General features: G+C 36.7%; 1 protein-coding gene across 1 annotated transcript in view; it reads right to left on the bottom strand.

The window, feature by feature from the left end:
• Positions 1 to 2,945: 2,945 nt before the first annotated feature.
• Positions 2,946 to 15,029, bottom strand: part of LOC127963661 (N-alpha-acetyltransferase 35, NatC auxiliary subunit) — a 13,424-nt gene continuing 1,340 nt past the window's right edge. Inside the window, exons 3-23 of the mRNA XM_052563680.1 lie at positions 14,943 to 14,976; positions 14,728 to 14,842; positions 14,497 to 14,571; positions 14,062 to 14,229; positions 13,787 to 13,853; positions 13,249 to 13,292; positions 13,116 to 13,166; positions 12,927 to 13,010; positions 12,718 to 12,832; positions 11,328 to 11,506; positions 11,188 to 11,247; positions 10,627 to 10,733; positions 10,144 to 10,210; positions 9,947 to 10,045; positions 6,599 to 6,777; positions 6,158 to 6,294; positions 5,995 to 6,062; positions 4,817 to 4,957; positions 4,121 to 4,243; positions 3,371 to 3,451; positions 2,946 to 3,169 (exon numbers count right to left, since the gene is read on the bottom strand). Of these exons, the coding sequence (XP_052419640.1) occupies positions 3,110 to 3,169; positions 3,371 to 3,451; positions 4,121 to 4,243; positions 4,817 to 4,957; positions 5,995 to 6,062; positions 6,158 to 6,294; positions 6,599 to 6,777; positions 9,947 to 10,045; positions 10,144 to 10,210; positions 10,627 to 10,733; positions 11,188 to 11,247; positions 11,328 to 11,506; positions 12,718 to 12,832; positions 12,927 to 13,010; positions 13,116 to 13,166; positions 13,249 to 13,292; positions 13,787 to 13,853; positions 14,062 to 14,229; positions 14,497 to 14,571; positions 14,728 to 14,842; positions 14,943 to 14,976 (2,054 nt within the window). The 3' untranslated portion in view covers positions 2,946 to 3,109. The remainder of the gene's footprint in view (positions 3,170 to 3,370; positions 3,452 to 4,120; positions 4,244 to 4,816; positions 4,958 to 5,994; positions 6,063 to 6,157; positions 6,295 to 6,598; positions 6,778 to 9,946; positions 10,046 to 10,143; positions 10,211 to 10,626; positions 10,734 to 11,187; positions 11,248 to 11,327; positions 11,507 to 12,717; positions 12,833 to 12,926; positions 13,011 to 13,115; positions 13,167 to 13,248; positions 13,293 to 13,786; positions 13,854 to 14,061; positions 14,230 to 14,496; positions 14,572 to 14,727; positions 14,843 to 14,942; positions 14,977 to 15,029) is intronic.

Raw genomic sequence — 15,029 nt, 5'->3', positions numbered from 1 at the left:
TCGTCTCGTTCCACATTCAAGTAACAAACTGATTTGTGCTCTTTTTAAAGAAGAAGTTGTCTCTAAACCATATATGTTACTGCCTATTGGAGTAATTTGACAAATATTGCAAACTGGAAAAAAGATTGGGTTTTGCCACATGAATACCTTACTGAATAAAGTCAGAGAAGTATGTTTCAAATGAATCCAAAGATTCTACCCATTAATTTAAATTTATGCATTTAGCAGACGTAATTGCTTTCGGGCAATGCAATTTTTTCCTAACATGTGTTCCCTGGGATTCAAACCCCCAACCTTACACTTGCTAAGTGCAATGCTCTACCACTTGAGCTACATGAATACTTATTAGTTACCCTAAAAAAACAAAAATAAAAAACAACCATTAGTTACCAAAGAAAATAAATAAATAAACATGAATCCTGATATTGACACAATGTGCAACTTTTGTAATATAAAAGATGAAATGATTGTACACTTATCTCGGTACTGTAATTATACTAGAGTATTTTGGAATAGTTTTTCAAGTTTGTATTTGATTTAGTGTACTCTCAATTTTCTTAGATAAAAATACTGAGAAAGAGTTTTATCTTATAAATCTATTACCAAACACCACATCCAGAAGTGCAAATTCCCCAATAATAAGCCGCATTTTAAGGTCTTTGTTGGAGAGTTTTGAAACGCTCTCAGTATCGGAAAATACTAAGGCATGGAAAACATTAACTTGTGTAAAATTATTACTTTGTATTTATTTGTTTATTTAATTTACAAGAAACCTATTTTCCCCTCTGAAAAGTCAAAAGTTTCCATCTCTGCGCTGGGCTTTTCGCAGAATACTATCAGTGATTTTGCGGTGTGTGTCGTCCTCCACCAGCGTGACACACATATTGAAGTCTCAACTGATGCGTGTTCCTCACCCATAGTTCAGAAGATCAATCTGCTGGCTGAACTTCAGGCCACAGCCGTTCTCGATGGTTACAGAAGGTTATTAAAACTTCTACTGGATTAATTAAAATTTGTAAATAAAACAAAGGTTACCAGATTTTTTTTTTTACTATACCATTTCAATCTTTCTATATGTTATGCTTAATTCAGTGTTAATTGCCATTTCATTGGTTCAAGTGTGAAGCGCTGAAACCCTATTTATTATGTTTTTAAAGATTTTTATTATGGCTGGTTAAACGCATAGCTACTTCAAGCTACTTTTTCAAATTCATTCTAGACGGCTTGTCAAATTTTCACCAAAATTGGTACAGACCATCGTCAGATGATCCTAACAAAATGTTACTAAAAGCTTTTTGATTGACTTAAGCGTTCTTGAATAACACACCCAAACATTTGAAAATGGACACAAGGCTATATCTCCTCAATGCCTGTATCATCTTCAGACAAACTTGGAGTTTGTCATGACAACCATGTCCTGAGGTTACCCGCACAGTTTAGACACAGTGCCACCTAGTGGTCAAAAGATATGAAAAATGCCAAAATGGATCTAAGACTGCATTTCTGTAATGCTTTGGCAGATTGACTACAAACTAAATGTGTGCAATTGTCACCCCTAGTTAACCACACCACATCAATATTGGTCAAAAGTGATAAATCATTCAATTATATACTAGTGATTTTATTAATGCTTTTTCAACCTTTTGAATAAAATCATCTTAAAAGGTCTCATTACTCAAAGCTGTAAATGTGGTAATTGCTGCTTGCAGCTATATTCATTTGTGAAATTTGAAAGCAACTGCTGAGTGTAAATGGTTTTAAAGTTAATCCTGTGCCAATAAACTTTCAGTGAATTCAATTTATTTTCCATATATGTTAAGTAAAATAACTTAATCATTAGAACAAATGCTATGTTGATGCAATGCACACTAGCTCCTGAAATCAAACCCTAACATGCACAAGCGTGCAATTGTTAGATATTGCTGATGTATTCCCAGCATCCTCTGTGTGTTGGCCAGTATGACGGCGCAGTCTAACGGCGTCTCAATCTGAAATACTGCAGCTCATACAGTCTGAGCAGAAGAAGATTGAGATCGAGCAGCTGCAGAGCTCCAGGAGCATTACGGAGGATGATGTGTGCGGACAACATCGACAGCTAGCGTCAAGCACAAAGGGTAAATGTTGTATAATGACAAGAAGCTGAAGACAAAGCTCTTGTCAACACTAAAACACATGCAATGAAACTCACAATCCAGATTTCCTGGGAAACCATCAGCAGGTGACGATGAACTGGATATACATGCTCAAATTATTATTTATTGACTTTCTGCATTTAACCAAATCATGTTTTACTCTTAGATAGAATGATAGAACTATACAATAGATACTTGTACATTTGAAATGGAGATTCTTTGCTCTTTTCTCCTTCAGGACACCCATGAGTTCTTGATGGTTTCACTGTCCCATCTGAAAGAAGAGGGCGAGCTTCTGCAGAGCTACTGGACAAAATACACCTGTCCTGTAGCTAATATGGAATTCAAGCTCAACCACATCACACTAAAGTTTCTCTCTGTTTGCACATCCGTGACCTCAGTGGATCTGCATGACTGGAATGCAGTGACCCCTACATCAGAAAATCCAACTGGTCCAAAGTTTGGTGTAAAAACACTCGTTGGATTTGTGTTGACAAAGTAGGTGATGAAATTCAGACTAAGTCTGAGCTTTGAAACATATACGACTAAGATTATTCAATAAATATGCTAATTTTTATCATCACTTCATCTCCTGCTTTCTGCTGTTTCACAGCCTCTCTTTCGATCCCACACAAAATGAATGGCTCCGGATGGGATCAGGTAAGGGACTGGATCCAGTATTCCTGGTGTGGAGATTTAATGTAACATTTTCTCACACACTGGACACACTTTGTGTGCATCCTGTCAAACCTGGACCTGATGAGTGGAGGAAGGGTTCATTTTGAAGCCACTGGAAACAAAATATACCAGAACTGGCGTTTTTGTTTTATTTTAGAATCAAACAAAAGAACATGATTCATGAACTGTTCAAATCAAACCACTGTGAGTGTATCTGTGGGTTCAACTGTACAATTACACTTATGGCTGTTAACACTTCATGACACTGAGACGAGTTCATCCTGAAAACATGGTTGCTCTCAAATGATCTTGACAATGGGGAAGTATTTGTGAGCAGAGAAATCAAATTCAGGAAGGGCCTACAAAGAAAAAAGACAAGGATTCAAAGGATTTCCCAACGTCAAATAACATCTATATGCAAAATGTTTTTTTTAATATAAGTTGCTTGTTACCACTGGACATCATTTCGACAGTTTGTATTAAGTCTATTTCTGCTCAGGTGAGCAGGTACCAGAGACAGTCCATAATGCTCAAGCTGTACTCATTTCATTATATCGTACCTTGGTCTCCTTCTTATGTCCTCCAGCGAGCAGCTTCATTACAACTATATTGGGTTTGGCCACTTTAAGGATGCGGTTCACCTACAACAAGAATCAGCATCTCAGTCCCTTCCATATGAGCACTTAATCATTTGACAGGAATAATCCGATTTATTTGTTTTCGCACTTCAAATCCCAAATCCCCAAAAAACTAAATATTACTATTTTTTTTTTTTATATTTAAGTCACTATCTTGTTTAAAAATAGGCTATACCAAAGGTTTACGTAATATCTAAAATATTTTAAGACAAAATTTGCACTCCAAAATTTTTTTTGGTTCAACTAAAATTGTTCTTTTTAAAAAATATATTACTTTAATTAAGAGTGTTACAAAAAAATGGCTAGTTCAAGTACATTTTTAAACTTTGTTCATTCTGTTCAAGCTAGCTGACTTTCAGTTTCTCATCAAATCATCATTTATTATATATTCACAAAGACTTCATTTACATTTTAATAATATTGTTATTTTTGTCTATTTTTCACCAAAACAATGCAGAGACTTAAAGTAAATAAATAACCGACTAAAACCTTTTAACAGTAGTTTACCGTTCTGAAATATAAATGTATGGTAATATCCAAATGAAACCACTTCTCAAAGAGAAACAATGTAGGGCCTAACTTTAGTCAAGGGTAGTCATATCCATCCCCACTGGCTATATTTCTGTTATAAGACTGGAAACTTTCACATTGCACTATAAGGAGAGTTTGTACCTCTGCATCGGGGCTGGTGACGTTTTCAAGTATGAGTTTGGCCTGCTGGAAATGTTTACTGGCTGCCATATAGAGATCGGCTGAGCGAGGAGGAGGATTGTACTTCTTCAGATCTGACATTTCCTACATCCACACATACAAACACACACTGTTTACTGCAATCTTGGGAAAGTAGAGTGGCAGTAGGGCTGGGAAAATAAATAGATGCATCGCGAATCGAGAAATGACTCCGCATCGATTCTGAGATTCCCCGAATGCATCGCGATTCTTTCTTGAATCGATCCTGAGCTTAGTTTTAAACAGCAGATGGCATTGCATGCTTTAGAAACACCCGTACTCGGCTCGTTTCCAAATTCTTACACAAACTTGAACCTAAAATAATCATTCATAAAATTCGAAAAGGTTGAAGGGAATTACAAAGGCGTCCACAATGGGCTGTGTTTACATTAATCTTGCATCATAAAAGCATTCTAAGATGAAGTGGAATTACATGACTCAGCCCAACGCACAAGCGTCTTTAGCACTCTTCTTCATGAGCATTTGAGTGTGAGGATAAAACTAGATTAGAGCGCCATCTGCTGTTAAAATCTAAACTCTAAACTCTGAAACTCTAAGAATCGATGCACGAATCGATTCTGTATTGATTTATCTTCCCAGCCCTAAGTGGCAGTAAACATCATCTAAAAGCAGTAGTACCTTAAACTGGATGTAGTGCACTGGCGGCGGTGTGACGACGCTGTTGAAAGGTGCGAATCGATGCTCGTAGCGAACCTGCTCGCTGTCCAGCTCAAACTGAGGTTTGCGCACCTTTCTGTCCATATCCAATGCTATCATAGTCTGCAGAAAGACAGACGGAAGAGTCAGTAGAAGGGTCAAAGGAATGACGACCTGTTTGTTTATTCATAAATACAGTAAAATTGCAATTCACGTACATGCAATGACCTGAATACACCTCTTCACATATGAGTGTGATTTTAATTTGACATTAGTCAAAATTGCAATATAACTGTGAGAAACTATTTATTTAAATGAAATCCTTTGTAAGAAAACCTTAATGTTTTCATAAAGCATAATGTTTTGTTATTATTCCTGAATAAAAATTTAATAAATGAAACTGCTCATAACTGCTCATTAATCTATATATATATATATATATAAAAAACCTTTTCTGTCAAATGAAAGTCATGTGGTCCAAGTTTCAGAAACAAAGCATAAAAAACGAATTATATCACAGACAAAAAAACCTCACAAATTTGTGTTAATCTGTGCCTTTTTAACTGTTACACTTTTTGATTAATTTAATAAAAGGTTAGTTCAGGATGTAAAATGCCATGTAGTGGACATCCCCAAAAACTGTATGATATTTATAATTAAATAATTAAAAATAACAACTGTAAAAAAAAAAAAAAAAAAAAATGTAAAAAAAAAAAGTTGTACATGCACATGTATTCAAGGTTAAAGTATATGGATATTTAATGTATGGATATATTAATATATGGATATTTTTCTTACAAAAGCACATCGATTCAGTACAGGAGGTCTTTGTTCACCCCCGAGAGCCATGTGAGACATTTTTTATGGATGGGGGCTTTTTATTTCACTTCTTTTGGACTGATGCATGCACCCGCTGAGTGCAATTAAACAGCTTGAAAGATCAAAGAAAATGTTTAATATAACTCCGACTGGATTCGTCTGAAAGAAGAAAGTCATATACACCTAGGATGACTCTGGGGTGAGTAAAACACAGCCTAATTAGCATTTTTGGGTGAACTCCCTTTAATATTGTGTCACTAGGAAACATGTCACACTACAAAAGTTGCAAATGCCATGTTGACAGATTTCTGTGTATGTGTGTGTGTGTCTGGAGGTTTTACCTTGTACATGCCAGCACACATGTTCTGATAAGCTTGGCTCATGGTGATCTCTTTATTCAGAGGACGAGCTGACGAGACAATGAAAACACATTGAGTCGGATCGAAACATCACAATCCTACAGAGAGAACTGAAACTGCTGAATGATTGCCGGGCTGTGAAAACCTTTCTTCTTCTTCTTGCTCTTCTTGCTGCTTCGTACTTTCAGCTGCTCCTCCAGGATTCTCTCCTCTGCCATCTGAGAGCTGTCCGCTCGACTCAACGTGGACATGAGCCATGCATACAGAAACTCTGACAGATACCTGTACATACACGGAGAGAAAGACTTCTCAACCTTTCTCTGACTCTCAGAATTAAACAGGCTGTTTTGATACTGTCCCTTTAAGACCCTATGCAAATGACCTCTGTTGTAATTTGCTAATTTATTTATACGTGTAATGCTAATTCCTACAATAATGTGCACTTAGGACTTCATTTAGGTTTTCTTTAAGAGATGCACCAATATTGAAACTGTGTCTTGCAAATATACTGAATATTCTTAGTATGCGTGATTTTGTGCCTGTGCATCGTGTCCTGTTTATAGCAGTAAAACAATATGTGTCATACCAGTAGATGTAATAATACTCGTGCATGCTGTAGAGCTCCAGCTCAAAGCCGCTGAGCAGGTACTGGATCATGATGCGCAGGTTGTGATAGAGGATCCAGGTGCCCAGACAGGCCAAATGCTGCCTCTGAGGCTCCAGCTTCATCAGCAAACCGTGAAGAGCAGCGTCCACCTTTTCAGCCTAAACAACAACCAACAGGTTCAATGATGCCTTAGGAGTTTAATCCAGTGTATTCTTCTTATGATGTACAGAGTGAGAAAAAAAAACATACTTTTCTAATACAAACTGTAACAGCTAAGAGGCAGTTCACACAGAATGCGCCATTGCATCTAAAAACGTTACAGTGCCAACTTACTACTGTAAATGAAAATTAAAAAAAAAAAACTTGCGATCCCTGCCCCACCTCCAGTATCTTCTGATTGGTCCATAGTAGGGCTGGGCGATATATCTCACGATATGTGCGATATTGCGTAGCTTGTCAGCGATCTACAGCTCTGTCTATTAAATGCCACTCCAATTATAAGCAGGTGATGACGATTTTAGCGGTAATCACAGAAGCAGCTTTACTGATTAGATGCGCGTGATCATATCGTTAGATATTTCGCCCAGCCCTAGTCCATAGTTACAGAACAGAAAAAGTTGATGTTTAAATTCTTTTTACTTGACATGGCGTCTTAAAAACACGGCACTCATGTGCGAGATGCTTCAAAAGAGGTGCGCATGACAGTCAAACACACGTTATTTTCAGCCTCAGACGTCACGCCAATGGAACGTTTAGATTCAAGACTTTCAATCTGAAGGCTACGCAAGACTAAACGCGTGTTTATAAAGAAAAACAAAAACAAAAAAGTAACATTTTGGAATTGAAAAACGTGTTCTGACAGTAAGCTTGTGTCAGTTTGACTCTGTACACCTACGTGTAGCATTTATTGTTGCTGGGACTTTTGATTCATCTTGCGGATTGAATCTTTTGAAGATTAAATATTTGTTTACTGATCTGTTAATTGACAGGTCACATTGTTACAGCAGTAGGTGCTGCAATCTTCCTTTCTTATAAGGGAATCTTTGAATCATTCACTCAACATGGTTATTTAATTTGTATATGGACACACTGAAAATGTTCTTGTTGTAAATGAGACTGACTTTTACATGTTGCATGTTGAACTGAACAAGCAACATGTCCCTCACATCCTAGTTCATTCAAACTCCAAACACTAACTAGCTCAAGTGAAGGTCCGACCAACAAAACCATTATTCAGTCTATTGCAAACATATCATGTACATTGTAATTCCGTTTTTAGGATATATTCACTAAAATTCTATTGGCTAAACTATTGTGAGGACATACAGTTTTGTTCAAAATAATAGCAGTACAATGTGACTAACCAGAATAATCAAGGTTTTTAGTATATTTTTTATTGCTACGTGGCAAACAAGTTACCAGTAGGTTCAGTAGATTGTCAGAAAACAAACAAGACCCAGCATTCATGATATGCACGCTCTTAAGGCTGTGCAATTGGGCAATTAGTTGAAAGGGGTGTGTTCAAAAAAATAGCAGTGTCTACCTTTCACTGTACAAACTCAAAACTATTTTGTACAAACATTTTTTTTTTTCTGGGATTTAGCAATCCTGTGAATCACTAAACTAATATTTAGTTGTACGACCACAGTTTTTTAAAACTGCTTGACATCTGTGTGGCATGGAGTCAACCAACTTGTGGCACCTCTCAGCTGTTATTCCACTCCATGATTCTTTAACAACATTCCACAATTCATTCACATTTCTTGGTTTTGCTTCAGAAACAGCATTTTTGATATCACCCCACAAGTTCTCAATTGGATTAAGGTCTGGAGATTGGGCTGGCCACTCCATAACATTAATTTTGTTGGTTTGGAACCAAGACTTTGCCCGTTTACTAGTGTGTTTTGGGTCATTGTCTTGTTGAAACAACCATTTCAAGGGCATGTCCTCTTCAGCATAGGGCAACATGACCTCTTCAAGTATTTTAACATATGCAAACTGATCCATGATCCCTGGTATGCGATAAATAGGCCCAACACCATAGTAGGAGAAACATGCCCATATCATGATGCTTGCACCTCCATGCTTCACTGTCTTCACTGTGTACTGTGGCTTGAATTCAGAGTTTGGGGGTCGTCTCACAAACTGCCTGTGGCCCTTGGACCCAAAAAGAACAATTTTACTCTCATCAGTCCACAAAATGTTCCTCCATTTCTCTTTAGGCCAGTTGATGTGTTCTTTGGCAAATTGTAACCTCTTCTGCACATGCCTTTTTTTTAACAGAGGGACTTTGCGGGGGATTCTTGAAAATAGATTAGCTTCACACAGACGTCTTCTAACTGTCACAGTACTTACAGGTAACTCCAGACTGTCTTTGATCATCCTGGAGGTGATCATTGGCTGAGCCTTTGCCATTCTGGTTATTCTTCTATCCATTTTGATGGTTGTCTTCCGTTTTCTTCCACGTCTCTCTGGTTTTGCTCTCCATTTTAAGGCATTGGAGATCATTTTAGCTGAACAGCCTATCATTTTTTGCACCTCTTTATAGGTTTTCCCCTCTCTAATCAACTTTTTAATCAAAGTACGCTGTTCTTCTGAACAATGTCTTGAACGACCCATTTTCCTCAGCTTTCAAATGCATGTTCAACAAGTGTTGGCTTCATCCTTAAATAGGGGCCACCTGATTCACACCTGTTTCTTCACAAAATTGATGACCTCAGTGATTGAATGCCACACTGCTATTTTTTTGAACACACCCCTTTCAACTAATTCAACTAATTGCCCAATTGCACAGCCTTAAGAGCGTGCATATCATGAATGCTGGGTCTCATTTGTTTTCTGAGAATCTACTGAACCTACTGGTAACTTAGCAATAAAAAAATATACGAAAAACCTTGATTATTCTGGTTAGTCACATTGTACTGCTATTATTTTGAACAATACTGTATAGCAGTGTATAGGCTTTAAGACAACAGGTTACAAAGCGAAACAACACTGCAGTGACATCAGACAACATGAAACGACGTTATAACAACACCATTAGACAACATGAATCGCCAATCGCCACACATTTAACTGTAACGTGACAGAAAAGCTGTTTCAAAGAGATAAAGCTTGTGAAAGGAAAGTGAACGTGTCTCTTCAGAAGGCTTGGATTTAACCACCGGATTGATATGGATTTCTTTTACTATCCCTTTAAGGTCTTTGTAATATCAAACACTGATGAATTGAGAGGAATTAGACAATAGAAACTTATCAAGAAAGTACACAGGGCCGTTTAGTTGACTTTACATGTTGATTTAAACCAATTAAAAACCATGTACGCACCTCGTCCTGAAGGGTGGCGAACTCCTCCAGTATGTGACCCAGTTTGTCTCTCTGGCGTGCTCGGTTGTGTCCGTGGATCTGGATTAGGCTGCAGAACGGCTGTGACACATAATAACACTCTTATTAAATCATATCACATAAAAAATAAAATAAATCAGCTGTCATAATAACATGTTCAGAGAAATGAAATCACAAACCCGTGTGCAGTGTGTGACAAACGAGTCAATGTAGTCTTTAGCCTGGTGGTTATTGTTCAGACTGCATCTGTGAACAAACAAAACTGTGTTAAAACAAGATGAGAATATAATGGAATCTTAAAGGCATCAAGAGTTGAGAATTTAGTAAGTCGATAAGGACAGCAGGAGAAAAAATAAAACGGGTCCACTGGACTGCTGTGATACGTGTAAAAGTTTAAATTTAATATGCAACGATGTTACCCAATCATAGCAGTGGCCGTTTAAGTGGAGTGTTTAAATCAGAATGCAAAAACTAGGTTAGAAAATGTTATTGTATTTCAAAATATATTTTTAAACATAAAAATGTATACTGTATTGAATATTGAATATATTAATATTATAAGTACACTTTAGAAAACATAAAACAATAATAAGAAAAATACAATTACACAACCTCAAATTATGTGAAAACGATTAATTAATAAGCAAATAATGATCACTCACTTTGGGGAAAGGACGGGTGGACTGACAAAATAACGTAGTGCATCTTTAATCATATCCTGCATCAGATGAGTCCCAAACACCTTCTTATTGTCAATCAGAAATGTTGTCTGCAGACAGACAGACAGACAGATGTCAGGTGAGTTTTAAGACTTTCTTCATGCCAAGACCAATCATATCCTACATTTCCCGATCAAGTTGTCTCTATGTAACATTATATATCCAAAACCGGTTTTATCTGTGATACAGTTGTGTTGAATGTGTTATTCGTTGATAATAAAGCATTAAAAATAAATTTTCTGACCACAGAAGAGCTTTATAATGTCAGACAAATATGGTCTTAGGGGTGCACGATAAATATCGTCCGATAATAAATGCGCATCTCGTCAGTAAAGCCGGTTCTCTAATCAGCGGTAAATTCCATCAGGTGCGTGATTTCACATCGAGCAGCTGTTACTACACAGAGCCGTTGTTAATTGAGAAGCTTTACAAATCCACATTCATTATCAGCTTGGATTTTACGATACGATACGATACTTATCGCGCACCCCTAGATGGTCTCACCTGCAACAGAGACCTGGACAGCACACACGGAGACTGTTCACTGAATTCACAGAAGAAATCCTGAAACACATCCAGCAGCATTAGAAATTCATCTTTATGACAACCCTAGGAAGCATGTGTTTATACTGAGAGGTATTTACCAAGATGCTGTGCAGGTTGGTTACGTTGATGACCTCACAGACGGTTTTAATGCGCTCAATGAGTTTGCTGAAGTAGTTGACCATCTCTTCTCTTTTGATGATCTTGGCATATCGCGGGAAAGTGGGCGGGAGCAGGCGCTGGTTAACCAGTGGCTCGAAACCCATCATGATTGGGTGATCTGCACAAAACAACAAAAAAAGTGTTAAGGTTTGTGGAATTTCATAAGTCCAAGAAGCAATATCTCTAACAATATAAATAAAAAAGGTAATTAAACATTAAGAGACAGTTTTACAAACAGCTTGCATCAGCGCAAACTGTCTTTTGGCCTGAAAATAGTACTGTCAGGTTTTACTAAAGACGCGCAGTGACGAATTAGCACTGAAAAGGCATGGACAAAGTTATTTTTGCGCATGACCTTATTGAATATGCATTGGTGGGAGTTTCCCTTTCAGACAAAAGTTAAGAGAGGAGAGTTTTCAAATGCACCATTCAAAGCAAATTCCTAACGTTTGCGTTTATCAAACTAGAGGCATTTGTGCCACGTATTAATTTACTTTGAATGCCAGAAGAACACATTATCCGAACATATATGTTATTTTTAATTTGCTTCAGAAAATAAAAGACGACTTTGAATACCAGGTCTATCAAAACTTCATTTTTGGCCTCCGGTTCTTTTCAACGTACTGTGGTTTCTTTATTCTTATTTTGCGACTATGCTAATTTGCGCTGCGCTTGGTATATTGCGTTGGTCGATATGTAAATGAGGCGTTACGTCTGTGTTCTTTAATGTGCTTGTTGTTAGTAAATGAACCGCAGACATTTCTGCGCCCATCTGTGCTGTTTTGGATTTGGGCTCTCACGTTAATTTGCCCTGTTTAGTAAAACTGGCTCTAAAGTAATTTAATTGAATTAAAAATAAAATGAAGAATATAAAGAATTATTAGAAATACAATGAAAAATATATTTACTTATTCGTTCCCTCAATGTACTAAAATGTGCACACGATCACTATTTCGTTCACTCGATTTATAAATTGTCCGCACAATTTATTTATTTTTTCTTGCATGTCATGTGCGGCGCTCCTTCTAAATTAAAACCATCAATTTTATTAGAAATGTATTCAAATAATTAAAATTATTCAAATAAGAAATATTAAATTAAAGTTTAATTAACAAAAAATTAATCATATCAAAAATGTTCAATTACGTTTTTTATGTAATTAAGCATAAAATGAAAGTTATTAAAAAAAACTGCATTTTAAATATTAAGTTAAATGTAAAAAAAAAAAGTGAATTTTTAAATTTATTGTAATAAATTGTAGCTGACAGAAAGTTTAAAAGGATGAAGTTTATTAGTGTTATATTGATTGACAGTGTTTCAGACGGTTACCTCCTTTGGTGGTGTCGTTCTGGGACTGTATGCCGTACTGTACGGTGGAGTGAATCGCTGGCAGTAAATCTGCAGCCTGAGTCATCAGCTTCTGTGCTTCACTGACAGCACTCGTCTGAAAGGTCAAGTCAACCAATCAAAGATCAGGACATGAACCGATGAATCATTTTCTGAAGAAATATGCTTGAGTTAATTCAATAATGTCGCACCTCTTTTTTAGTGAAGGAGATGAGAGCACTGAGCAGCAGGCGAGTGAATTTAACACGACTGAACAGAGCCAAGCATTGCTGATGCTGACGACAAAAAGAGAAAGACAATCTCAACTTCAGCCGAACCATCAGTCTATCTCTGCATCTGAGGTCTAGTGCTTTGGGGAAATGGTTCTATATTAATCTTACATCCAGTTCAACCTCAGGATCTCGTTGTTCACCCTGTCGACTGCGTGTACTCTGTTAGAAAACGGGAGAGAGATATATTTAAGAAGAGAAAAGGCTGAAAATATGGGAAGACCCATGAGAAGTCTAGAGATACCTTCACTTTCCTCTGAAGCTCGTCCTCAACATCTTTCAGCATTCCTAGATATTTCCATTTTAAATGGTGAAATGAAAAGAAACTATGAAATTCAAATCACATAACAACATGTTTGATTCATAACTTCGCTAATTTACATATTGCAGGAAAATGTTTTTTTACAATAAATTATTTCCATGATGATTAAGAATATTTTCTCTCTATATTCTCTTTAAAATGTTCAGTAGTTAGTCGTTATGTCTCACCTTTAAAAATAAAAAAAGTTACATTTAAAAGTTTATGGTGGTAACATATTTTAAATTTAATTTATTAGAAAATCTAATATGCTGATTTGCTGCTAAAGATACATTTAAACATACTTCATACCTTCATACACTTTAAATCAATTTAATTCATCCCTGTTGAATAATAATTTTTTGTTTTTCATTACAGTGTTGAGAACTAGTGAGAAAAGATACTTAACTCATGATAATAAACTATATATACCAAATATTTTAAGCAAAATATAAATCATACAGAAGTCTTTAGACTCACTCACCTGTCACTCTCAGATCTGTCACATTGTTTGCCATTTTAAAACCATACGTCATGGCCTGAAAATCTTCCTGTGATTGGAAAACAAAAATCCACATCGACTGAAGAAACAAACTTTATAAATATATATAAATATTTAACACTGAAGGAAATACATTAAACTGAGTCTATAGGATTAAATTGATTTTTTGTGGCTCTTTGTTCATTTAAATATACATTATGTCATCAGTAATCACACCAGACACGGTCATAACTTCATAAAACAACAGTGTGCCTTGCCTCCTCAAACACGGCAGCTTTGTTGACTTTCTCGCGGGCGATGTCGCAGATCTTGAGGACGCCCAGAGCGAAGGCTTTGAGAGCAGGGTCTTGAATCAGATCCGGATTATGAACGTAGAGACACGTAAACACAGTCTGAGCCAGAGAATGCCCCTCCAGCCACGTGATCTGAGACAACAGTGAGACCATATTCAATACAGCATACACACTGCTCTGTTTAATATACTGCTTTACTAATAAAAAGTTTGGTGTCTGTAAGTGTTTTTTTTTTTTTTTAGTTGAGTGAATCGTTACATCCCTACTCAGCAGTGTATAATTGCTTGTAATTTTTGAATACCTATTTTACTGTATATCATTTATTACCATCACAGGCACTTTAATTCTCTTTTTTTTCTTTCATGAGACACAGTCCAGTGCTGGCAATATCATACTGACCAGACAGCAGAAGCATGTGTCCATGATCCCGATGAGCTCAGAAATACTCAGATCCTTCACTCGTATGGCCTCATCCTTCAGGAAGCATCAAAATAAATAAGCACCAGGACATAAATAGACTTTCAGTACAGTATACGGTTTATATTCATACTTCAACTTGCTAAATTCAGGTTGATTATTACTATTACCTCACTTTATTAGACAAAATATTATAAGGTAAGGTGCTCTCACCTTAACGGCCTGTTCAAAGTTGAGGACTTTACGGTTGACTTGGTTTCCGATCATCCCAGCATCCATCTTCGGATCCATCATTTCAATGGCTGACATGGCCTCGAACAGACCGAACCTACGGGAACACGAGCATTACGTCTGCTGAACTCACACATCAAACGCTGAATTGTACGGAAGAGCTTCATGTGTAACTCGAAGAAGTAAAATACGCTTACAATTTGTCATGTAGCAACTCGCCAAGTTTGAGCTCTGAAAAAGAAACATTTATTCAGCAAATTAAATTTCTGTAGATTATTCCGTAC

The sequence above is a fragment of the Carassius gibelio genome, chromosome B8, assembly GCF_023724105.1.
Source record: "Carassius gibelio isolate Cgi1373 ecotype wild population from Czech Republic chromosome B8, carGib1.2-hapl.c, whole genome shotgun sequence".
Taxonomy (NCBI): domain Eukaryota; kingdom Metazoa; phylum Chordata; class Actinopteri; order Cypriniformes; family Cyprinidae; genus Carassius; species Carassius gibelio.
Note: the sequence above shows the minus strand (reverse complement) of the source record. Positions and strands in the feature narration are given on the sequence as shown.